This window comes from Physeter macrocephalus, chromosome 9, assembly GCF_002837175.3.
Source record: "Physeter macrocephalus isolate SW-GA chromosome 9, ASM283717v5, whole genome shotgun sequence".
In the NCBI taxonomy this organism is placed as follows: Eukaryota; Metazoa; Chordata; class Mammalia; order Artiodactyla; family Physeteridae; genus Physeter; species Physeter macrocephalus.
Genome location: NC_041222.1, coordinates 10869312 through 10895552, shown reverse-complemented (window position 1 = coordinate 10895552; position 26241 = coordinate 10869312). Strand labels below are relative to the sequence as shown.

General features: G+C 46.0%; 1 protein-coding gene across 1 annotated transcript; it reads left to right on the top strand.

Moving 5' to 3' along the window:
• The first annotated feature begins 262 nt into the window (after positions 1 to 262).
• Positions 263 to 26037, top strand: TNFSF8 (TNF superfamily member 8). The gene is made up of 4 exons (XM_007119506.2): positions 263 to 746; positions 11579 to 11621; positions 23721 to 23792; positions 25253 to 26037. Exons 1-4 carry the CDS (start codon positions 552 to 554, stop codon positions 25645 to 25647), a joined length of 705 nt encoding a protein of 234 aa, XP_007119568.1. The 5' UTR covers positions 263 to 551; the 3' UTR covers positions 25648 to 26037.
• Positions 26038 to 26241: the final 204 nt, after the last annotated feature.

Sequence of the window (26241 nt, the reverse complement as noted above, 5' to 3'; positions counted from 1 at the left end):
AGCAGGAGCCAATATTATCAACCCTTCTGAGTCATTCTACCACAGTCCAAGGAATCCAGCCTCCCCAAGGCCCAGCAAAGAGACATTTTTCTGATGAGGACTTCTAAGCCACAGGCCTTGCTAAAGAGAATGTGCAGCTTCTCAAGCCGGAAGGCGTTTTATGGCTGAGTGTGATTGAAACAGAAGTTGCTTTGTGCGCGCACACACACACACACACACACACACACACACACACACACGTACACAGCAGAGTAGGGAAACCGTCATTTTCCTACTCACCCTCTGACATCAGCCACCTTCTCTGTAGCTACAGTTTCTCTTCACTCACATTAATCCCTGGCGATGAAAAATGAACCTCTCACCCACCCGTGCTGCTGCCTTTCGCCTCACGCCCCCAGAGAAGCATTTCTTCATGAGGCAGACGGTGAAGGTTTTTTTCCAAGTCACATGATCCGGGATGCAGGGGGAGAATCCTTCTTGGAACAGAGATGGGCCCAGAACCGAATCAGATGAGGAGAGATAAGGTGTGATGTGGGGAAGACTATATAAGAATGGACCCAGGGCTGCAGCAAGCACTCAACCCACTGGCCCCTTCTCAAGACACAGCCATGCATGTGCCCGCAGGCTCCGTCACCAGCCACTTGGGAGCCACTGGCCGCGGCTATTTCTATTTCACCACAGCCTCACTGGCTCTGTGTCTCGTCTTTGCTGTGGCAACCATTATGGTGTTGGTAGTTCAGAAGACGGTAAGTGGACTTCTCTTCTTTGCCTTTCCTTTCTGATTTATGTTCAGTTTTCTCCAGAGAGAGACTTGGAAATGAACGTTAAAAAGAACCTGTATAGGGCTTCCCTGGTGGCGCAGTGGTTGCGCGTCCGCCTGCCGACGCAGGGGACGCGGGTTCGCGCCCCGGTCCGGGAGGATCCCACGTGCCGCGGAGCGGCTGGGCCCGTGAGCCGTGGCCGCTGAGCCTGCGCGTCCGGAGCCTGTGCTCCGCGACGGGAGAGGCCACAGCAGTGAGGGGCCCGCGTACCACACACACAAAAAAAAAAAAAAAAAAAAAAAAGAACCTGTATCATGCAGAGAAAGGGAGCAAAGAAATGGGAACTTAACTCTCTCAAATAGTTTGGCTTTTTGAGAGAAAATTTTGCTGAGCCATCATCTCCAAACTTTCCAGGCTCACAGGAGCCAAAAGAAGGGAGAGGCGCTCTTAGCATTGAGAAATTAATATTTAAATGTTGCTGAGCCAGAGCTACATTCCTATCAAGGAAGGAAATCATAAGGAAACTTGGTAACACATTTGTACAACTTGGTATCATGTCTTCAATGCCTTCAGACCAGATTCCAAGGTTCTATATTCTCTGCCCAAATGTTCCTGAGGCTTCGGAGGCCTCATCCAATGCTAAGAGCTTTTTTTAACCTGGAGCTAAGTTTCAGAGGCCAAAGTCTATAAGGGAAAGAGGCAAGAGAGAAGACCAGGGCTTCTTAGAGCTTGGGCATTTCAGCGTTAAAGCTCACGAGACAGACTGAAAGCTTCCTCCTGAGCCACTGCTTTGAAGAGCTTAGCTCTTCCACAAAAACATAAAGCACAGAGGCAGAACCTAGAGATGTTTTTCACACCTGTTCCCTTGAGACTGCTCAGAATTCTAAAACTACAAGCAATTATGGGTACACACTGTGAGGTCAAACCGTCTCAGGAAATTCACCTTTTTTTGAAGTAAATGGTAAGATTTATTGTGAAAACAGAAGAGATGAAGGAGGAAGCTTCTTCATATTTTAGGAAATTGGTGTTTACAGAGAATCCACCAGAAAGTATTTTACATAAAATACTGTACTGATAGTATATATTGCTCATGAATTTTTTAATGAAATAATTTTGATAGTTTAAGAACTGTACCTCTCCCCAACCTGCCAGAGTTAAGTATTTCTATTTATTCCTTCAAACCTCCCATTTTTTGTGGTATTATAATCCTGCAGAATTTGTTCTGGTTTCCTTCAGTTGTCTTAGGTTGAATGCTCTTTAACTTATTGATTGCTAAAAAGAACCAGGCTTTAAAAGGCTTTGGTATCTGTTTCTCACGTGTCATCAAGCTTTGAAATTTAAATGAAACTTTGAGGCTCATATCTCCACAAAAGTGAAAGAAAACAGAATTGCTAGCATTTGAGATTTAGATTGTAGAACTTATGAAAGTCATCATTTAATGGGCTCACCTACATCTACTAGGAATAATACTCTTGAAAACATTCTAGGACACTTTTTTTTTTCTGTAGAGGCTCTATAAGTTCTAGAATTCTAATCTGAAGTAAACCAGAGGTGTATCATTTTATAGCAACAGCCAAAGCAAAGAAATGAAAGTGGTCTTTGAAAAGTTCTGTAGTTAAAGGTTGCAGCTAGAACTGCTATGAGACAGAGAGAGAGAAAAGGAAGGAAGGAAGGAAGGAAGGAAGGAAGGAAGGAAGGAAGGAAGGAAGGAAGGAAGGAAGAGGGAGGGAAAGGAAGAGGGAGGGAGGGAGGGAAGGAAGGAAGGAAGGAAGGAAGGGAGGAAAAGAGAAAGAGATGATGGAGGTATAAGGTGTGGTGGTAACATATAAAGCTAGAGAGAGCTCCAGAATGGTCCTTATTCAAATCCTCATTTTTCTCCCTCATTTTTGTAAATGTGGAAAATGAGGAACAGAAAGGGGACAGGGCTTGACCTAAGTCGTCCTGAGAAAGTGGTAAAGACTGCTTGATTATTTAATCAGGACACCATTCCCTTTGATGATACAGCCAGCCACAGAAGCACTAAGAAACTCTGTTCCTGCTCTTTTCTTGGGAGCGTTATCTTCTTGGCATCCTCCTCCTTGACTTACCCTCACGTTGGGATATGAAAAGATTCACTTCGAAGTCTGATTGTAGGGTTTGGTGTACTGTGATTTCTTAGCCTGAGAAATATCAGTTACTTGCTTAAGAGAACTGTGACATTAAAAGTTAAGCGTTTTACACATACCATTTCCAATAATTTGTTCAGATATTAACTGTTAGAAGAGCTAAGAAGAAAGAGTTATCCCCTTGAGCTTGAGTTATCAGGAAAGGCTTCCTACCGGAGGAGGGAATGCAGGTTGGCTTTAGGACAGGTACAAATGACAGTGAAGAGACAAATGTAGAGACTCTAACAGGACTTCTGATAAAGAAGTCAATGGGAGATAACCAAGGACCTTAAACTCATATCCCAATTATTAAAAATGAAATGGACTGATGGCCACATAGCACTCTACTGTGAGGGTGGATGGGGGCAGGGGTGAGAACCATGAGAATGGTTCTATTGGCCTAAGAAGTCACAGTTCTAAATTAAAAGGCACATGCACAGACAAAATTTAAAACAAGCTTAACTCATAATATATAATAAGCAATGGAAGGTAGGCACATAGGGCTACCATGAGACCACAAGTTAAGGAGACAGAACATTTTCCCAGGCAGATCTAAGAAAAACTTCACTGGAGATTGAAATTTCAGTTTGGCTTGAGAAATGTGCACAATTTCAAATGGGTGAAGGGAGATTAGAGGAGAGAGCTTTCCTGGCCAGTGGAACAGTGTGAGAAAAGTGATGGAGAAGAAAAGTGAAGGGCATGTAGGAAAATCAACAAAGATCGCCTTGAGATTTGGCTTGAAGACCAAATAACTCCAAGGCCAAATTCCTTGGGGGAGGCAAAGAAAGAACTTAGGTTTCAACCTCAAATATTTATTGAGCATCTGCTGTGTACAGGACATTGTTCTAAGTAATGGGTAAAGAGCCTTGATCAAAGCCAACAAAATCCCTGCTTTCATGTTACTTATGGAACTTATTGCCTACGGATGTCTTAAGTCTCTGTGGTGGCTGTATTTTATTTACCTTTAAACTATTATATTTATTTAAAATATTATATTCTTGTGGTTTAAGAAAAGTAAATAGTAAACAAGGGAAAAGAAAGAAAAATAGAAATCTCTCACACTCTCCCCACCCAACCACCAACCCCTCTTCCCTGAGATAATGACCATTAACAGATTCTTCCATGTCCTTCCAAAAATCTATGCTTCTACAAATATATAGTATACACATGTCATTATAGTAAACTCAGAAATTTGCACCTTGCTTTATTGACTTGACAGTATATCTTGGAGATCCTTCCATGCCAATACATGGAAGTCCATCTCATTCTTTTGAAGAGTCACACAGTATTTTATTGTACTTCGTATTTCATCTGTGCCTAGTGGAGGACACTCAGGTTTTCCTCCAGAAGTTTTGCCCACTGTGCACATCTGCAAGTATATCTGTGGGACAAATTCCTAGTGGGGGTAATATAATGTGTTTTTCATTTCTATAAATAATGTAGATCAACTTCCAAAGAGATTGTACCAATATATTACTCTTGAGGAAGTAAAAGTCCTACCAACAAAGAGACAGATCTTCATGGGACAGACAGAAAATTGATTTCTTACTGAGTAAGCACAACAGAGTACCTGCATATGTGTCGGGATGAAATTTCACACAATTCATATAGCAAAGAAAGAAACCCAACAAAAAAAGAAAAATAATAAAATTTCTCATATCTCCTCCAGAGATAAAGGGTTATATATAGATTATATATTGGCTACAAGGTTGACACCAGAAGTGTTTACAGTTCAAGTGGCTCTGAGGTCTTCAATCTTAGAGACATCTCTGTTACAAACCAGGAGCCTGGACTTATCCAACCCCTAGAGAGATCCATTTACAGTCCACAAGGTTAGAGCAAGGGCTCATTATGTCCTCTAGAAAGAAGAGAAAGCAGCTGCCTTCTTTCCCTTTATCAGCAAAGAAAATTCCTTTTTTTAAAAAATGTATCCTTACAATACCACTCTACTTCCCCACCAAGAGTGGAGTATAGGTGTAGTGACTGGTGGTCATGGTGGTAAGGTTTTTTGGTTTGCTTTTCAGCCCAATAAAATATAGGGGAGAATTGAAATGCCCTGTGATTCTTCTCTCTACCCAAGTTACTCTCTCCAATGCATTCAATTTATCAATCCAAAAAAGTCCACTGAAAATCTTCTCCAGGGAAAGCCCTATGCTGGGCTGTGAGGGAAGGACCCAAGTGGGTAAGGCAGGACCCTTTTTCCCGAGAATCTCTAAGTTGGAGAAATGAGGCCCAGAAACTCAAGAGATTGAATTTGGGGCAGAATGGCACTGAATGCCATACCAGAGGAGAGGAAGACAATTTCTGCTTGGGATGAGGGAAGGCTTTGCAGAAGAGCTTAGAAGGGAAGCTGAGCCTCCTCCAAGAATTAGAAGGAACATGTCTTATGCCCAAAGTTTTATTTTGAAAAACTTTAAACCTACAGAAAAATAGAATGGTAAACACCCATATAACCTTTCACCTAAATTCATTGTGTTACTATTTTGCCATATTTCTGCTCTTTCTATATATATGAAAGTAAGTTTCAGATAGTGTGACCTTTCACCTGCACGTATTTCAGCACCCACTTCCTACTTACTGCAGTGCCATTATCATAGCCAAGAGAGTTAATGTTAATTTGGTAATACCACCTTATTATAATATATAGTCCATATTTTAATTTCCTCCACTTGTTCAAAAATGTCTTCTACAGCTGTTGTGCCTTGTTTTGTTTGTTGATCCAGAATCCACTCTCAGGTTATCTGTTCTAATCTAGAATGTTACTATTTAAAAGGTGGTCCTGGGAGCTTGTTAGAAATGCCAAGCCCCATTCTAGACCTGCATTTTAATAAGGTCCCTGGTGATCTATACACACATTAAAGTTTGAGAAGCAGAGATCTGACAATCTCCTCTGCTCTTTGTTCTTTTTCATGGCATTGACTTTTTCAAAGGGTCAGTTCTGTTGTAGAATAGTTTATGTTTTGGAACTGTCTTAGCGTTTACTCGTGATTATATTCAGATGAAACATTTTTGGCAAGGATAGTACATAGGCAATGTTATATACTTCTTATTGCAGCAGGGCTAGAGGCATATGTCAGGTTGCCCCATTATTGGCAATAATGTTTAGTCACTTGATTCAGGCGGAGACCACTGGCTATCTCTTTAGTAGAACACTTTGTTCTTTCTTATTAATAAGTAATCTATGGGGTAATACTTTGAAGACACACCCATATCCTTCACTCCACATTTTTGGCATTCTTTGATGATGACCCTCATCTGAGTCAGCTAATGCACTGAGGGTTGAAGAATGATAATTGTCTAATTCTATCATTCCTTTTGCGTTTATTAGCTGACATTCTTCAATGGAGAAGAGGTCTCCGTTGGAAGGATGGTGGTAGGTGGAGATGGTGCCGGGCATTCCAGGTGAGGCAAGAGTGAGGAGACGCACAGCCTGGGAGAAGGCAAGCCCAAGTGTGAGGACAGGAGTTGCAGGGCCAGAACAGAGGTCAGTCCAGACTGCACAGGGGAGCAGCAGAACTTAGAGCTAGGTGGCAAGAAGCATTGATAGAGGAAGATGAGAGGATAGGAAGCCACCCTATCAACAGACTAGGAAGATTTCCTAAAGCCATACATGAGCTCAGCTCCACACTCAGCCTCCAGAAGCCATTCCCCATTCCTCGGGGAAGGAAGGCCTCAGTATCCTGATTGCCTGTTGAGTAACGTCTTTAAGCCCTTGTTATTCAAAGTGTGGCCCCTGGCCCAGCAGCACTGGTATCCTCTGGAAGCTCATTAGAAATGCAAAACCTAAGGGCCCATCTCAGACCTACAGAATCAGAATTAGCATTTTAACAAGATCCCCAGCGGGAGAAGCACTGCTTTAAGCCACTGTATTCCAATGACCACTTTCACTAACATTACCAAAGCAAAGGCAGCCAAGGAAAATTTTCTATGACCTCCATCCACTTTCTCAGGGAGTCTCAGGAGAATTTCCTGCCCCAGCTTCATCCTGCCCTACCCTAGAGAGGCAACGTGGCTTGGCATTGAAGAGCGTTGCCTTCCAAGTCAACATGCCAGAGTTTGAATACTTTCCTTGCTATTCACCATCTATGGGACCTTCTATAATCATTAAGTCACTTCTCTAAGTCTTAGTCAATCACTAACTCTTGGGGTAAAGATCAAATAAGATAACGCATGTAAAGCATTTAGCCCCCGAGGATTAAGCACCCTCATTAAGTGCTTCATCACGTTCACTGGAAAATAAGAGAGGCATTCCTGGCAAAGGTCTCCATGGCCCACCTTACAAGATGTGAGGCCACCCAGCATGTTCCAAGTATTAATCCCTTTTGGCCATTTTCCATCAGAGAGGGTATCTTTTTTCAAAGTAAATTTGGGAGCTGACTCCCCTGCTTTTCAGCCCAGATAAAATACAGGGGTGAATTGAAATGCCCTGTGATACTTTGCTCTGCAAAAGAAATAAGACTTTCAAGGTATTGAGGCAAATTAAGCACCTCATTAGGATTAATAGGGTAACCAAAATAACTAGTTTTCAAGTACTTGCTAACACTCTGTGTATAAGATCTTATTATGTCCACAACAACCCAGCGGGAGGGAAGCATTATTAGCCCTGTAATCACAGTGATTAAAGGAAATGGGAAAACAGACTCCCAGGCAGGGAAGATTATTAGAACAGGCCATTTCACCTGGAAACAAACAAGTTAAATGTGACGGTTCCTCCCTCCACACACAGAAACATTGTCGAGGATACCCCTTAGAAATACAGAGTCTGGGGACAAAAAGAGAGACAAGTACACTTAAGGAAATGTACCTGGCTGGTAACCTCGGAGATGAAGTTTCCTGAGCTACTCAATGGAGCTGTGAATGACACCTTGGCAGGGTCCATTTGCTTGTGTCTATGTCTAGCCTATGTACTATTTACCACAAAGCCAAGCTGTTAAGCAAGGTAGTTCACGTCTCCCCAGCCAAGACCCGGATCCCCAGGCTAGGTAAGGGAAAGAATTCTAAGACTGGGAGGTACCTTACTAAAGAGGAACAGAGAGATGGACAGCACTGAGCATAGCACCTGGGGTATGAAGAGTCCTCAGCAAAATTTAAGTCGTCATCTCTTTATACCCTACTTCTGCACCTCCAAATACAAGGACTACTAAGGGGCGGGGGGGCGGGGAAGAATGAGCTTTTCTATCCTTGGCTTCTGAAGATAGCATCTCTCCTGGGACATAGAGACAGGGAAAGAGCACTGGAGAATTTCAGTCTGGGATCCCGGATTCCACTGACTCATGAGTGTCTCAGTCTCCTTGCCTGTGAAACTTAGCTTGATGGACTAAAGGATGTCTTGGTTCCCCTCTGGCCCTGATTCTCTGATCTTGTCTACCATGGGTAGCCAAGGGAAGCTATGGAGACCTGTCCCCATCCCAGGAGCTCTTCAAGATAGGAATAGTCACACTTCTGTCTTGGATGTCATGGGTCCCGGGTGAAGGTTCAAGCAACAGGATTCTTTCCTGTACTATGAAGCTTTGTTTCTGACATCCTCCTGTCTGAAGCTAGAAAACCAGAAAGCCCTCAAATGGCAGAGACTCCCCCTGTACCCCCAACCCCCCATGTAAATTAGATCTCCTTCCAGATATTATCTCTTACAACCTTTCTACTCAAATTGTGTTCTGTGGGCCAGGAGCGCCGATGTCACCCGGGAGCTTGTCAGAAATAGCCTCTCAGGCTCCACCCACACGTGCTGAATCAGCACTTGCATTTTAACGAGCTCCCCAAGTGATTCATACACATGCTAAAGTTCAAGAAGTACTATTTTGAAACACTCTGCCTCTCTCCTGGCAGCTCTTGCCACAGCTTGCGATTCTAAATAGATATTTACTTGTATATCCTAAATGACTGCTTTAATGATCGAGCCATAAAATCCACAGGACGTCTTCCAATGACTAACTTAGAGCCTGGCACACACCAGGTGCCCAATTCAACACGTGCTGAATGTATGATTCTCTGGTATTTCCCAACTGCCAGTGGCCGCTGCGATGGCTCCACGGGGGCTGCCGCCCCGGCAGTCTCTCACTGTCCCTGGACATGTTCCGGAGCAGCCGATGAATTCAACGGTCTTAGCACCACATTTAACCGTACATGTTTTTCTTCACGTATTTGCACATCACGCTAATCGACGGACATGCTTGGCAGTAAACTAGGTGTTTATTAAATTATGAAACGCTGTTTGTTGTCTCACAGAGGCAACCAGGAGGGGAATTTTGTGACATCAGGTTTTCCTTTGAACTACATGTGCAACTGAGAGACCACAAATGTACAGCATTGTGCTTGCAGGGGCTTCCCTGGTGGCGCAGTGGTTGAGAATCTGCCTGCCAATGCAGGGGACGCGGGTTCGAGCCCTGGTCCGGGAGGATCCCACATGCCGCGGAGCAAGCACACACCAGGTGCCCAATTCAACACGTGCTGAATGTATGATTCTCTGGTATTTCCCAACTGCCAGTGGCCGCTGCGATGGCTCCACGGGGGCTGCCGCCCCGGCAGCCTCTCACTGTCCCTGGACATGTTCCGGAGCAGCCGATGAATTCAACGGTCTTAGCACCACATTTAACCGTACATGTTTTTCTTCACGTATTTGCACATCACGCTAATCGACGGACATGCTTGGCAGTAAACTAGGTGTTTATTAAATTATGAAACGCTGTTTGTTGTCTCACAGAGGCAACCAGGAGGGGAATTTTGTGACATCAGGTTTTCCTTTGAACTACATGTGCAACTGAGAGACCACAAATGTACAGCATTGTGCTTGCAGGGGCTTCCCTGGTGGCGCAGTGGTTGAGAATCTGCCTGCCAATGCAGGGGACGCGGGTTCGAGCCCTGGTCCGGGAGGATCCCACATGCCGCGGAGCAATTAGGCCCGTGACCTCAAGTACTGAGCCTGTGCGCCCGGAGCCTGTGCTCCGCAACAAGAGAGGCCGCGATAGTGAGAGGCCCGCGCACCGCGATGAAGAGCGGCCCCCGCTCGCCGCAACTAGAGAGAGCCCTCGCACAGAAACGAAGACCCAACACAGCAAAAATAAATAAAATAAAAATTAATAAACTCCTACCCCCGACATCTTAAAAAAAAAAAAAAAAAAAAAAAGAGCTTTCAACTAAAGCAACAAAATCATAGACTGTTAGAGCAAAGGAGGGAAGGACCTTCCAAGCCAAGTTCACTTCTTTTCCCTGATAAGCTGAAGCTCCCAAATCTATACTGACTTCCATCTCCAGATCAGGGCTCTGCCGGGGCTTTGCCTCAGGAGTCTCCCTCGACTCACCGCCACACATCTGGGCTGGAGAAGAGAGTCACTGATCAGGAGAGCTGGCAATGGAAGGCAAAGGACAGAGCCCCTAGAGCAATGGCAGAACAAAGGGGGAGCTCCAGATGGTCCTAGGTGTTCGTACAGGACACTAAGAAAATAAGGTGGGGGAAGCTGCTAACTTCTTGCTCCGTTAGAAGTTGGGAAGTTGTTTTCATCCTTGTAAACGCTCACATTCTCTAGGTCTTTATTAATATTTCAATCCAATGCACTATGGGAGATCCTGACCAGGAGAGGTCAGAAGATAAATAAGACACTTCATTCCTTATTGGCAGGACAACTGAGGGGTGTCTCTAATGGCTGAGGTGGGGAGAGGCGGGGAGGCCGGGCAGGAAGCTAGTCTCTGAAGAACTAGGGGTGAAGACCCGTGCCCATATGCTTCTGTTGCTGTTGACCCAGAGCACCTGAGCAAGACCTCCTTTCATCCCCTCCACTCCCCAGCCTGGAGGCCCTCCTTCAGAAGGCAATCTGCTATCAGATTATCTGCTATCAACCTCTTACTTAACTATGTAAATATTTATGTATATATTTATGCTTATTATAGAATAAATAACATAAAACATGTGAACATTAAAAGAAATAATATACATTTATGCTTATTCATGTTATATATTTATAAGTATTTAGATGTTAGAGTCAAATATAAACTTGTAATAAAACCATGAGGGCAGGGACCCAATTTAATTATTTTTGGTATCTTCGCAATGCTTGGCACCTAAACGTTCTATTAATTCAGAATTTCCAACCACAGGAGAAATAGAAATGTACCTTCCTAGGTATGTTTACAACATACTTTCACTGTTTTCTGAATCAAACATAGAAAAAAAAAACCCACATATATTTATATATTACACTTGTTTGCTCTCATGTTAATCAAAGTAGGAAAAAAATAACACATGTGGTGGTGAAAACAAAAAGCACTGGACTGAAAGTTGAGTTGCAGATTCTAGTCCCTGAGCTGCCATAAACTTTACCTCTCGGCCCCCAGTTCCTCACATGTGAAATGAGGATAGTAATCCTCCAATTGTGTTTCTTTTTTTTTTCTTTTTTTTTTTTTTTTGCGGTACGCGGGCCTCTCACTGTTGTGGCCTCTCCCGTTGAGGAGCACAGGCTCCGGACGCACAGGTTGTAAAGCAAATGGATGAGAAAGCCCACTGTAAACTAAGTCAGTGAATTAATTTTTTTTTAATCTAAGAGTCAGATGGAACATGAATTCTAAATTGCACAATACTTTGAGGACAACCAAAATGGAAAAGAAAAAGACTAGCTGTTTCAATCTGATGACATTCTCATGCTGCTTTTTTTTTTTTTTTCCCCTCTTCTTCTCTTCCAGGACTCCATTCCCAACCCACCGGGCAAATTCCACCTTAAAGGAGGTAAGACTTTGGAATTAGGAGTAAATGTGCAGGGACGCATCCTTATCACATCACAGATGATTAATAACCAGAAACATCATGATAGTGTCCAACAGAAGAGTGGGTGGAGGCGGAGGTGGGCCGTCAGGGCAGAGCTGATGCATCTCCATTCATCTGAGCAGCCTCTGAGCTGCACTCACCTCCCCACAAGTTCTCCCACCAGGCCTCAGCTCTCCCACTAGTGAAAATTGTACCTCTGGCATAGGCTGTCACACGGACACAGAGAGGAACACAAAGCAGCGCTGTGTTAAGAGCTTAAAATCTGAAGTCAGGGAATATGGGAATGAATCTTGGCTCTACACCCCACCTGAGAAACTCAGTTTCTCATCTGTGAAATAGGACTAATCATACCCACCTCATGAAGGTATTGGAGAAGCTGTCAGATCTCTTCCAGATATTGCTTGGCATGGTGACCAACACATAGTAATTATTAAATAACTGATAACAGACAAAATGCATAATGAAGCTGAGGGCTTGTGAAACAGACCTCCCCACCCCTCAAATTTCCTATCACTGAAGTCACTAATTCATGCGCTGTCTCTACTAGCCCCAGAGTGGTGATCTGCAGAGTTGGGTTAACATGGAAAATGAAAAACTTTGGGATCATCTGATCAATGTTTTCATTGCACAGAAGAGGAAAAGTAAGACCAAGTGAAGGGTCTTGTTCAGAGTCATATGAAGTCAAACCTAGAACCCAGATGTCCTCATCTCTAATCCAGCGTTCTTTCAACCCCAAATCTTTAGCCCCATCTCAGTCCTGTAACCTTTAGAACCTAGCTAGCAGCTGGATAACCAGACAGCTCAGAGAAAAAAAAGTAAAAGAGAAAGAGTGGGTCATTATAGGCACCTGGATAGAGACACCAGGTCATGCTTGGGGCCAGAGGACATAAGTGTCTGGACACAGCGCCTCGCAGCAGCAGCCATCACACTTGGAGTTTCCTTCAGGACACCCGGAGTCATGCTTCTCCTGCTATGTGTCACCCAGAGACTTAGAAAGTAAGGGCAAAATCCCCTAAAAGGAGCAGCATTCTGGATCTTTCAAGGCAGACTAATAATTACAGCTTTGTCAACAACAGCTTAACTTTGGCTGGAATTACTTAGCATGTGACCTCAGTTCCCACAATGCCTCTGCAGACAGTCACATTAAGGTAAAAAGGAGCATGGCATAATGCAGAGGTAAGCAAACTTTTTCTGTAAAGGGCCAAATAGTAAACATTCTAGGCTTTGCAGGCCGCAAGAGTCCCTGTTGCGAGTCCACTCCACGGCTGTGGTGCAGAAGCAGCCAAAGACTCTGTGCAAATGAGCAGGCATGGCTGCGGGCCCACAAAACCTCATTCACAGAATGAGGTGGTGGTCTGGATCTCACCCACAGACCAGGGTTTGCTGCCCCCCATCATGGAAACAGTACCGGCTTTGGAATCAGGACACGGAAGCTTGCAAGAAACCAAACACACTGAGTAAATGTCATTTTCCCTTCCCCAGTCCCACTGTTCCACATCCATCCAGATTTTCCAAGTTTTGACGAGAACTTCATTTTTCAAGAGGGGGAGATGGATCTTTAGGGAGAACATGACCCCAATGACAAGGACAATTTGGATCAGGCAACACAACCTCAGCCATTCTGGGTCTCAGTTTCTGCACTTCCATCGTAGGTCACCAACTACAGAGGTTCTAACCAGTGATCCCCCTTTTCCCATGGCCAACTATGCTTTCCTCTGAGAGCACCTCCTTTTCCATAGTTTTTTTTTAAGGGAAATTTATTATTTTTATTTATCATTATTTATTTTTGGCCGTGTTGGGTCTTCGTTGCTGCGCGTGGGCTTTCTCTAGTTGCGGCGAGCGGGGGCTACTCTTCGTTGTGGTGCACGGGCTTCTCATTGTGGTGGCTTCTCTTGTTGTGGAGCATGGGGTCTAGGCACGCGGGCTTCAGTAGCTGTGGCACGTGGGCCCAGGAGTTGTGGCTCACGGGCTTAGTTGCTCCGCGGCATGTGGGATCTTCCCGGCCCAGGGCTTGAACCCGTGTCCCCTGCACTGGCAGGCGGATTCTTAATCACTGAGCCACCAGGGAAGCCCTCTACAGTTTTTTGGTATTAAAATGTCCTTTCTTTTACAAGATGAAGCTGATATAGATGGGAATTAAGTTGGTTTGCTTTTAGCCAAAGTTATTTTGTTTGTTTGTTTCAATGGTCACAAGGCAAAAAAATAAGCTGCCCATTGTATACTGGTAACTGAATTTACATTTTGGAGTCATTATTTTGGCCCATAAAATTCAAAGTTTTGGAAGCTGTGGACTAGATCACTTATCAGATCGCTTCTTATATGGGCCATCACTGTAGATATCAGAACACAAACTAATCCAAAACCAACCGCAGTTTACAATTCAATGTTTCTGCAACCAGGTAGGAAATGCTAATAATTCCCATCAGGGCCACGAAACTTTCGTTAAAGACCTTCCCACACCTCCCCTGGATTTATATTAGCCTCCAGCCTGTAAGCAAACAACATGGGGATTAATAGTCCCGTTTTGCAGATAATGAGCTGAAGCCCAGGGAATCAAGGTGACTTGCCCAAGGTCATCTAGGGAATTGATGGCAGAGCACGGGTCAGAATCCAGGGCTCCTCTCTAGCCCCCGCATGATGTGCTTCAGCCATAAAACGTCAGTGACCTACCATGCGTGGTCCCTAGCTTTCTCCTGCTTTTAATGCAAGTTTCCACTTCTCTTCACTTGGCAAACTACAGACACAGTAGCAGGGTGAGGTGGAAAGAACACTACCTTGGAGCAAGGCCTGGGATCCAGAACTGACCTTCACACCAGCAGGCTGTGTTTCTCTGGGCAAGTCTTTCCTCCTCTTTGGGTCTCATCTATAACATAACAACAATGTACTGAATGAACCGGAAGAGTCCTTCCAACTTTGACGCTTTATGATACTCTAATCTTTCATTCAATATGTAAATATAGAAAAGTCTAAAAAGATTATTCCTAATAACCTTGAGGAAGTCTGCATCCACAGCCTCCTGCCCCAACAAACCCCTCTTAAACAGGCAGAAGCAGCAAACTCCCTTTTGAAAAGCCATTGCAAGACATTCCAGGCAGAGAGGCATCGTCTCCCAGGAACTCCAGGGAGGAAGCCCCAGGGGGCAGCATGTGGTTTGTCACTGGGCTGGACAAGAGCAGAAGCCAGGCGCTTCCCAGGGAGACCTCTGCCACCAACTGATGGAAACTGCCCAGCATTGTCAGGAAGCCAGCAGCAGCCCAGAGCCTGGAAAACAGGGCCATGTCCGTACACTAAAGTAATGTAACACAGGATGACACTTAGCTGCAGGGAGACCACCGAAAGCCAAGCCTCTTTTGTAATGAAAAGATGTCTGAGTCTCAACACAAGCTTCCCACTCCCAGCCAGGAGACTTGTCACTGGCAGACCGCTACCTCACACACACTCCATCGTGCTTAGGACTCAGCGGCCCACGCGGGGGCCCAGCCGGGACTAAGGGCAGGAAGGGCAAAATGGGAGGAGAGCCTTTTCCCACACGCTTCTCCTCTTCTCTGGCAAATGCAGTCATGAAGGACTCCCGCACAGAGCCACTACGAGGGTGAAATGGGACAGCAGATACGACCCTTGTCTGCCACATGGTCGAGCATAAGTCCTCTGGACACAGAGTCCAGGCGGGCTGGGCGAGGGAGGCTTGTACTGCTTCTCGTCACTTCTTGTTCCAGTCTCCTGCCTCCACAGCGTTTTGACTCTCACCTACGCTCGTGTATGTGCCTTATTTGCCCAAACCCCGGCACACAGCCCCCCATGCCTGAGGTCCCCAGAGTTCCAGAAGCACCCGCAGCGGTGTGTAGCAAAGCTGACAGTAGCATTTAGGGTACGTGGAGAGGCCGGTGGGGCAGTGCCTTCCATCATGGAGGATGAGGCAGACTTGAGTTTGCAGACCCCTCTGTGCTTGCGAGGCTTCTGTGCCCCAGCCACCAGGGCCTTCTCGAGGGACTGCACTGCTCCCCGGGGTGCAGCCCCCCACCACGCATACTGCCCTGCTTCCACGCTCTCCTTCTTCCCATTTACTCCACGCCTTCACTTCCCCTCACAAACTCTGCAGAAACGCAGATTCTACTGCCTTTACTGCAAAATAATTTTGGTCACCTTGGTCTCAGCCCCAGGCCTTCCTAACTTCCCAACAACAAAATATCAGTTCTTAGCTGTACCGGAGGAATTCTGTAGACAACCTGTAAATCAGTTTTTCTTTTATTCCCTTACTAGGGATGTGTGAGGATCCGGTGGAGTGAAAATGATAAACACGGATGGGTCACTCACTCTGTGCCGCGCACTGAGCTGAGTGCTTCGTGATTCACGCGTACAGTCTCACAACAAGTCTGGGGGATAATGATTAGCCCCTTATTACTTATAAGTAGGGAAACTAGGGCCCAGAGAGGTTTACCGACTTGACTTGCCCAAGATTGCACAGCTAGCATGGAGTGGGGAGACCTCAAAATCCAGGCTGACCGCCTTGGAGCCCTTTTGCCGAACCAGGATTGTATGGTCAGATGCTGAGTACAACACGACTGTGCTTCCTTCCAGTGCCTCTACCAGTCCTCCGAGGCTAGGAATCCTTCCAAGGCTCTCTGTCACTTCCTCAGCGCCTGCTCCTGCAGCTGTCTGTCTTGTCACTGAAGTATGCTCTCTGTTGTCGAGCTCTGTCCTCAGCGCCTGCTCCTGCAGCTGTCTGTCTTGTCACTGAAGTATGCTCTCTGTTGTCGAGCTCTGAGACAGAGACGGCCACTAGGGCAACCACACGTGTGGGTTTGCACAAGAGGTGAGGTGGTAGGGGGCACGAGGGGCCCACGGCAGGGGAGGTAGAGGCCAAATTCAAGCCCCAGGAGTCGTGAGACCTGGGATGATTCCTTCCTCCCCGCAGCCTGCCAGTTACAAGAGTTTGTCTTTCCTGTGAATGTCACGTGGCCCCTAATATCCCAAGGTTCCCTGGAGGCCCTGAGGAAGTGGGAACAGTGGATAGACCACATGAAGTGGTCCTGCACCCCTTCTGTGCGTTCCCCACCCTCAGCCTGAATTCAATCTCCAGCTGGGGATGAGGTACGAAAGGCAGAGAACTGGGTTGAACTTTGGAATACCTACATTCCAGTCCTATGACTTGGAACTCCCAGGGAATGGAGTTTCCTGTTTTTGAAAATATCAGGCATGAGGCGGGCAAGCCAGCTGACCTGACCTGGCATGGATTTTGCTCTGAATATAACATCCCAGGAATCACATATCTTAGGATTCTCTGACCATTTCACCATTCTAACAATTTGTAGTTTTTGCATGGCTTGGCAGGCTACCTTCCTCCCCATTTCCCCTGCTAAAAAGAAAATGTGGGCATTAAAAGAGATCAAGTAAGTTAGCTCTCTAATTATAACTAGTGAACCCACCCCCAGGGAAATAATACAAGCTGCCCACCTAAGGCAGTGAAACTAAACCAAGGAGCTAGCTACTCACCAATCCCCCGCTAGCCCTGGTGTCACACAGCTGGGATCTGGATGGTTGCAGCCCCAGCAGAATGCTGCACTGGCAGCAGAAGAGGCAGGTAGAGAAGCAGCAGCCTCCTCCCCTAGAAAGACTGAAAAATAGCAGAGACCTCACTTCTATCAGGTGGATTGATCTGGATCTAGATTGCCTAGTCTACAAGTTGTTGTAGTTTTTTTTTTTCCACAGCAAGTGGGGATACCCCTGCTCATGGGGTAACTGCTTTTCAGATAGTCACAGGCCTCAAAGAGCTTATTGGCTTCTCCATTCACTTTAAGTGCATTCACTTAAAGCCCACTCTTAACCTGTCTTTTTTTTTTGGCCTCACTGTGAGGCACAGCATCTTAGTTCCCTGACCAGGGATCGAACCGGGGCCCACAGCAGTGAAAGCACAGAATCCTAACCACTGGACCGCCAGGGAATTCCCTCGGGGTCTTTTCAATCCTGACCTGTTGCAGTATGTAAGATAAAACTATCTGACTTGATAGTTTTATCATGCCTCGCCATGTGGCCAAAAAAAAAAAACCCTCAAAATCCTAAGTAACCTTCAAGGGATTCAGATGGATTTCAGCTTGATCTCAATTTGTACTTACTGGTGACTTTCTATGTACTTAACACTGAGCATGCCGTAATGGCTATTCCCCAAATGCTGTTTGTAAATCCAGGGTCACCTAGTTGTCCTTTGTTTAACAAATAGCGCATCCTGGAGTTTCTCCATTACTAGCTGGCCTGGTGGCATCGAGAAAACGGTCCAACTGAAGCCCGCTGAAATGACCCTTAGGTTAAGGATTCATTTTGATTCTGAATTCGACTGATAGTGGACTCTCCCCTAGATGTCACTGTTGGGACTCTCCTAGATATTCCGCCAAAGGGAGGAACTAAGAAGCCAGGACATGGTAGATGCAGAGTCATGAGGATGATTCCTCTCTTTCTTGGAAGGAGTAAAATATTTTCAGCAGATGGGAGGAGCATCAGATGGTCTCAAACACTTATGTACATAATTGAGAAACGTCAATCCATCAGATAATGCCATGAGCTCTGGTTTAATGAGCATTTCATCAGCCAGATCATTTCATCAGCTAAGCAGCACTGCTAAACTGTGCCACTGTAACAACTAGGGAAAGAGGAGTGGGGGAGGAAGGGGCTACCATGTGCTGTGCCGGCCACTTGATATCCATAATCTCATTGCATCTTTGCAACATCCATACATTCGGGTTGTTACCATCCCCACTTCACAGATGCAGTAATTGAGGGTCAGTAAGGGAAAGTGACAGGTCTGAAGTTAAAAGCCTTGACCGGAACCCAGGTGCTCTCTTTGAGATGCACTGTGTTTGTTTTGCCCTGATATCAACCCGGAAGGTGCCTGGCACTCAGACCACATACTTTCTGACTGGAATGATAAGTGCGGTTTGTTTTGCCCCCTTGGGCATTGTTGCATCTTAATGGAGGTCTGATTGCCCCTGACTTACAACTTGGCAGTGTTCAGCACACCCACCTGAAGTCACCTGCTGCCATTCTCCCAGCAAGAGGAAGCCCAGAAGGCTCATTTGTGCTTGTTTTCCCAGCACCACCAGCTGTCTCATCAGTTTTCAGTCCAGCGTGTATGGTGGCCACAGACCCACTTCTTCCTACATTTAACCCTTCCTGCTACATGGAAAGACTAAAAAATGGGACCGAGCCCTGGACTAGGAGTCAGGAACTCTGTGCTCTGAACCCAGCTCTGCCACTAACCTACGGTGGGGTCTTGAGCCAGACCTTCAGTCCCTCTGGGTTCAGTCTCCCCACTCATAAATCTAGGGTCTTGGTTAACTTGGCATCTAATGGTCCTCGTGGGTCTAATGTTTTGAGATCTCAAGGTGGGTTCCCATCTTCAGGTTGCCGTTATTCTGACCTCTAGAACATGACCCTTTCAACCACCTTAAACAACATCTCTCTCCCTATCTCTGTCTAACGTGCGCCTGTCCAGGACGGTTTCATTGGCACATATTTCTCCCCAGGCTTCCAAACAAAGCCCAGGAAAGTTCCATGATCCCCCTAGAGGAGGCCAAAGCTTGGGAGAACGCTGACAAATCTTGCCCATCTGAAGGCCTTGGTCCCCAGAAGTTTCACAGAGTACCTGAGTTGTCCAAAAGATGGAATGTCTCACAGGAGCACGGAGTCCTGGGTTTTGGCCCTGCCTCTGTCACTGACTCATGGGGTGACCTAGGACAAGTCTGCTGGGGCGGGGGGAACATTGGGGAACACACGTGTTACGTAGTTACCAAGCCTGGACCAGATGAGTTCTCAGGCAACTTCCATTTCTATGCACCATGGAAATCGTTACAGAACCAGGCTCTTCATAACTTCGATTGTCCCCAGACCTAAAATGCTCTGTTCTACTGATGCAGGTGTCTGTAAATCTTAATATGTGAAGACAGGTTCCTAGCTGGGGTAGAGCAACATGCCTCAAAAGTCAGACAGTTGGAGCTGGGACTGACTTTCGGTCCCCACAGCAAGCCTGGTGGTGTATAGCTGCCTGCTAGCATCAGCTGCAGCCTGCTAGAATCAGCTAGAAGGGTCCTTCTAGATCATCGGATTCATACTGTTCTTCAGCTAGCTAGGGACATGACAGCCCAGAGAGGGACAACTCCTAGATTCTAACTCCCAGGCCATCTACTCTGCCATGACTTGCAGATTGTTCTCATTTCCCCACCTTAGTGTTTAGTTCTTCAAACTAAACCCCTCCGGACAGCAAATCTGGTTGGGAAATGAATGAAACGGAGGTGTGTTTTGCCCCCAATGCTCCCAAAATTCAAAATTCCAGGAATACTATAGGATTCCTGTCTCATAACCGAAAAAGAAAGTCAGAGCGTGGATTCACAGGGTGATGAGGAGACTCAAGCCACATGACTAATGACCCATGAAACATTCATCTAGGTCTCGACAAGAGCCTCACGACCCTCACATCAGTCCAACACAACTTTGAACGGCACGAACTGGTCCGATATTTGAGCTGCCACCACTGTGACTTACAGTGCGAGTTGTGTGTCCTTAATGGAGGTCTTCCCACTGCCTCATCTGAGAAATGGGAACAAGAGTGGTGTTAACCATTAGCTGAGTGCATCATCTCCTTAAACTTTCATGCAGCCTTCGTGTTTGGGCCCCAGAGAGCCGGCCTCCCTCAGCTCTGGCCCTCCTAACAGCCTTGGCAGCTGCTAAAGGCCATCAGTGTGCCCTCCTCTGGGCTCCTCTCCAAGTTCAGCGGCCCCATTCCACCAATAGCTCCTCCGGTGTCCTGGTTTCCCAGCCCCTTCATTTAGCCAGCTCTAGCAACGTCATTCTTCAAGGGGGTTGCCTCTGTTTTCCCTTTCTCTTGAAACATCTAAAAGATTCTTTAAGAAAAACTAAGATATGCCATGGCATTTGAGTTCAGGAAATGCAAATGCTTCAAAATAAGGTGTTTTTTTTTTTTTTTTTCCATCCTTGGGTTTCTCAGAATTACAACTGAGGTCAACCCAGCAAATATGCAAAGACCAAAAGGGAAATAAAAAAATAAGAACATGCATGTGTGAGAGGCAAGCCCAGGCTTGTACTTCTACAGCCACCCATTTACAGAAGCTCACCTGATAGAGGCCACCACAAGTGACATGGTGTGAGGGGGTTTTCAGCCAAGGAGTAGAACCTGTTCCTGGTGTGATGTGCTGGCTTCAGCCAAGGGCTTGAATCTTAACCTCCCGTTTAATCTAACCTCACCTGCAGAACCAATGGGAGACTGAGGCCAGGTGTTACTCCAGCCCGGAAGGGAAAGCAAGCCAAGACTCTGCATTGACCTCACTCAAGCCTTAAGAGCTTAGCTGACACCCACAGAGGGGAGTAAGAGAGACAGACTAGATGATTCAATTCAACATTTGCAGAGCATCTTCTGAGCTGGCAGTGGGGATAGTTAAACAGTAGTCTCTGCCCTGAGGATTCACCATCTAACAGAGGAGGTAAATACCAAACAGACGGAGGGGTCAAAGAAGGGTTCCCAGAGGCTGTGCTTTACACAAGGAATAGCTTATCAGTGAAGAGGGGAATTCCAAGTGGAATGGAAAACCAACATGGTGTATTTGGGGGCACCCCAAGGCCCCAACCTTCAGTAAAATGGTCAAAAATCCACTCAGGCACTAGAGTCAGATAGCCTGGGTTTGACTCTCCACTCCACCACTGACTAGCTGTGCGAATGTGAACTTTTTAAAGCCTCCGTTTCCTTATGTACAAGACAGAAGTCATTAGAGTACCTTTCTCGTGGGACGATTGTGAGAATTAAGTAAAATAATGCATGTAACGTGCTTGGCAGAGTGCCAAGAAAACAGCCATCAGTCAATACATATTAGCTATTATTATTATTATTACTAGCGCTACTACTACTACTACTATTGGGACAAGTACAAGAGAGTACAGGGAAAGAGGGAAAGTGAGGGATGAGACTGCAGAATTCCATAGGGATTAGAACACAAGGGAACAGGAATGCCATGTGGAGGAGCTTGGCCCTGATCCTGCAGTCACAGTAGCGTCAGAAAGGGGTTCCAAGCAGAGAAGAGATGCAGCCAGACGTGCCTCTCTGCGATTCCTTTTGACTTGATGCTCCACATCCCAAAAGGAGAAGGCTGGGCCAGGGGGACTCCCTACCAGTAGTCAGAGCACATTTAAGGATGAACAGCCCTCGGGAGTTCCCTGGTGGCCTAGTGGTTAGGATTCCAGGCTTTCACTGCCATGACCCAGGTTCATTCAATCCCTGGTCAGGGAACTGAGATTCCGAAAGCCGCACCTCACGGCCAAAAAAAAAAAAAAAAAAAAAAAGAAGGAGCAGCTCTCGTTGCCTCGTTGTTGTGAATGTGGCTGGACACACCCCGAGAACATGGGCTGCAGGCAGGACAAGAACGCTAGTTGGAGGATGCGTGCGAGATGGGATCAGAAGAATGGCAGCTGGCCTACCAGCCCTCCTCAGCCGAGAGACCTTCAGACCAGAAGCTCTTCATGCCTTGAGGGAAGAAAAGGATGAAAACTGGCCCCTGCTTCTGCTGGGGGTGCCTCTAGCAGTGAGCTTGTTCAGAAGGCAGACGGGACTCTTCACTTAGCTTTCCACCACTCCAAGGACCCCACCCCACTTTAAGGAAGGCCAGGAGGGATCGTCTCAGGCCTGGACAGAGAAGGCAATGGGGAAGATGGTGAGCCCAGCATATACTACTTGAAGATCCAGTGAACAAGCCTACTAGGATGTGGCCACTTCGACTGAATGGCTGCCTAGTCTCTGATGGATGGAATGAGTGATCACCTCTGCTGACACCGTCAAAAAGATGTCAGTGTCAGTTCTTAGATCTCCCAGCTTTACAGATTAGGGAAACCAAGACCCAAAGAGAAGAAAAAATTTGCACAGAATAAGTTGAATTCATGAGTCTTTGAAGGAAATGTATAACTTGGTTCTTTGCATACAAAATAGTTACTATAATAAGAAGCTAAGCTGCCATCACCAGTGAATATATTTAAAATATTTTTATTTCTTAAATTCCACAATGACATAAACATTGTCTTTTTTTCCCTGCCAAGGAAGCTCCAAATAGCAGGCTCCCTGCTGAGATCTCTTTGATCCTATATCCTCTTAAAATTGAGCCCCAGGATGTATTTATCTCCTTTGTCCAGCAACCTGGCCCTGAGGAAGAAACCTGACTCTCTGGAATCAGATAGGCATGGGGGTGGATCTCAGGGTTTCCACCTACTTGCATGACCTTGTAGCAGTGACCAGGTCTCAACATTGTCTAGGATTAGCTTTACAGAGTTATTCTGAGAATTAGATTAGCTGAAATACACATATTTCAGCTAGTGCACTCTTTTATTTATTTATTTATTTATTTTTGTGGTACGTGGGCCTCTCACTGCCCTGGCCTCTCCCGTCGCGGAGCACAGGCTCCAGACGCGCAGGCTCAGCGGCCATGGCTCACGGGCCCAGCCGCTCCGCGGCATGTGGGATCTTCCCGGACTGGGGCACGAACCCGCGTCCCCTGCATCGGCAGGCGGACTCTCAACCACTGCGCCACCAGGGAAGCCCTCAGCTAGTGCACTCTTAAAGGAAGGGTGGCGATAATTACTCCCACCCTTAGTGTTCTGACTACCACTGCCTGGCTGAGGGACTGATGTAGGGCAATGTACTTCATCTGTCTGGTCCACACGCTTTTTTCCATCTCTCAAAGGGACGTAATAATACCTCTCTCATGGAGTTGTTGCAAAGATCAAGTGAGCAACAAGAAAGCAGCTGGTACATATAGGAACTCAGGCCCTGTCTGTTTCCTCCCCCCCGCCAGCTTCCACAGTCTTTTGTAAAAGCCCAAGTGGGAGCAATCACGTTTTTAAAAACCTTCTAGGGTACTTGACAGCAAAATGAGAAAGAAACGGGTTTCCTTTTGTCCCCCAAACGGAAACAGAACAGTAATCGTCTCCATCAAAGGGTCATGGAGAGAGATCTGGTGGCTCCAGCTCCCGGAGCAGAGAGAGGCATTTAACATGGGATCTCCTTATTTTTAGGGAATTGTTCAGAGGACATCTCATGTATCCTGGAAAGGGCTCCATTCAAGAAGTCATGGGCCTACCTCCAAGGTCAGTAACCGAATCCAGGAACCCAACCACATGAGGGCCACTTCCTGTGGCCTTTCTGAAATTTCTAAGCCAGAGGTCACAAGTAGAAGCCCACGGCCAAACGTGACCTGCATGTGGATTTTGTTTAGCCTGCATGATATTTTTTATAATTTGAATTTAAATGCCTTAGGGGGCGAAGGGAGAGCATTACTCTCGAAAGCTACAAGGTTCCCACTTCCTCAGCCTCATTCACTCTCTCAAGTGTGTGTCCCTGGCCTGTGAGGGCATTTGTGCCTCACCGCACCACCCCTCTTTACTCATCCATCTACGGGCTGCAGGCCAAGTGTGCAGTACTTTTCCTCAGGCACGGGAAGCAGGCTCTTAATCTCTGCCTCTATCAAGTTATTCATAAGGGAGCCACAAAATTGCCCTGTGCCCAGATTGACAGCTTATTGACCATGTTGGCACAGGGTCTGTTTGCATATTGCAGCATGCTTCGGGAGAGAGGCCCCTTATAGATGAAATAATAAGAGGCACTTACACTGGGAGAGATGAGGTACAGAGGAGATGGCCAAGATTCTCTGAAATAGCCATTCTGCTCATTTAAAAAATTCAATTTTGCAGTCAGCTTAGTTCTCATTCTTCAGCTGAATTGCAACGAGGTTTAAAGGGAAGCAATTAAAATGGACATGCCAGCTTCCCAATTCTGAAAGACACCCTGACCAATCAGTGCCGATTTTCACTTGTTAAGACTCAGAGACTTGGCCAACTTGTCAGCTTAGAGGGTCTGCTAATTCTTTGCTTTTCTATAAAACCCAGCTGGGAAGAGGCCCTTAATGTGCACTTGAGGGGGTCTACAAAATTATGTCTGGCTGCCCTTTTAAAGGGAGGAAGACATTTAAAAATTCAGACAATGTTAAGGGACATATCTTAATGTGAAAGTTAACAAACTGAGATTCTCCTGGACCTCTTGATGCCTAAATTGTTTACTAATTGAACAAAACTGAATGTTTTTTTCTCTGATACTTTGTGCAATGCCTACCAAATAGCAGTCCCCCATTGATCAAATATTCCTTGATTGGTTGATTAAATGTCCATGATAGTCCAGAACTTATGGGAAATACAGTCCAGGAGCTAATAGTCTGAAAAGGGAAAAATAATAATTATAATAATAACAGAATGATACAACGATTAAATGGGAAACAGTTCCATAGGAGGTAAAGGTCTAATACCGTGTGTGTTCTGGCCCTCCAGCTTTATGCATTAGAGAAAAGGCAGGGGGTGGTCTTGTACCTGTACCTTGAATACTCAGTAATGCCTAGGAGTAACATGGAAGATATTCCAGGTGGTTGAACCAGCAGCCAATATTATAGAAAACACAGGACTTGAATGGGGAACCTTGAGTAAAGACTTCAAATTTTCCAATCCGCATCTGAAATTTGCCTAATAATTCTGAGGTTCTTTTGTCCTTCTCTTTCCAGTGTCAAAGCATATAAACAAAACCAAGTTGTCTTGGAACAAAGATGGCATTACCCATGGAGTCAGATATCAGGATGGGAATCTGGTGATCCAGTTCCCAGGTTGGTACTTCATCATTTGCCAACTGCAATTTCTTGTGAAATGCCCAGAACATTCTGTCGACCTGAAGCTGGAGCTTCTCATCAACAGAGATGTCAAAAAACAGACACTGGTGACAGTGTGTGAGTCTGGAGTGCAAACCAAAAACATATACCAGAACCTCTCTCAGTTCTTGCTGGAGCACCTCCAGGTCAACGCCACCATATCAGTCAAGGTGGATAAATTCCAGTATGTGGATACAAACACCTTTCCTCTTGAGAATGTGCTGTCCATCTTCTTATACAGTAGTTCAGACTGAACTGTCCCTCCTGGCCTTCGGGAAGAAAGCAACTCTCCACCATACAGCACTTCATCCTTCCAGACACTTGGGGATAAAAGAACACTTTAGGCCAAGACTGAAAGCACAAAGGGAATTAAATAGTACACTTCTCCTTCTGTTTCCCGGGAAGATACAACTCTGGGTTAAAAAGAGAGTTTTGAGTGAAGTATCTTCCAGATAGGAGGCAGGGACACAATATGGTGTGGTGGACAAAGCCACCCACGGGAATCAGAAGGGATGGGTCGATCTCTAACTCACTGTATGACCTGAGCTAGTCCTTTCCCCTCCCTGGAACTCAGATTCCACGTCAGAAAAATCAAGGGGCTGAGTTTGAATCTCTCCAAAGACTCTTCCATCTCAGAAGATCAGGCTCCCTCATCACAGACCCGTGAACTAAGATTCCAAGCAATGTTCTCAAAGCCCCCGACCAAAGGAAAGTTCCCCGCACTGGCGTAAAACCGATGGTACTAGTAGTATCTGGCTGCGTGTCACCTCAGCAGAGTCAGGATTTGGGGACAAGTTTCAGGGCACCTTGACAAATGGTGTGAACAGTAGGATCTAAAATGTGTGAAA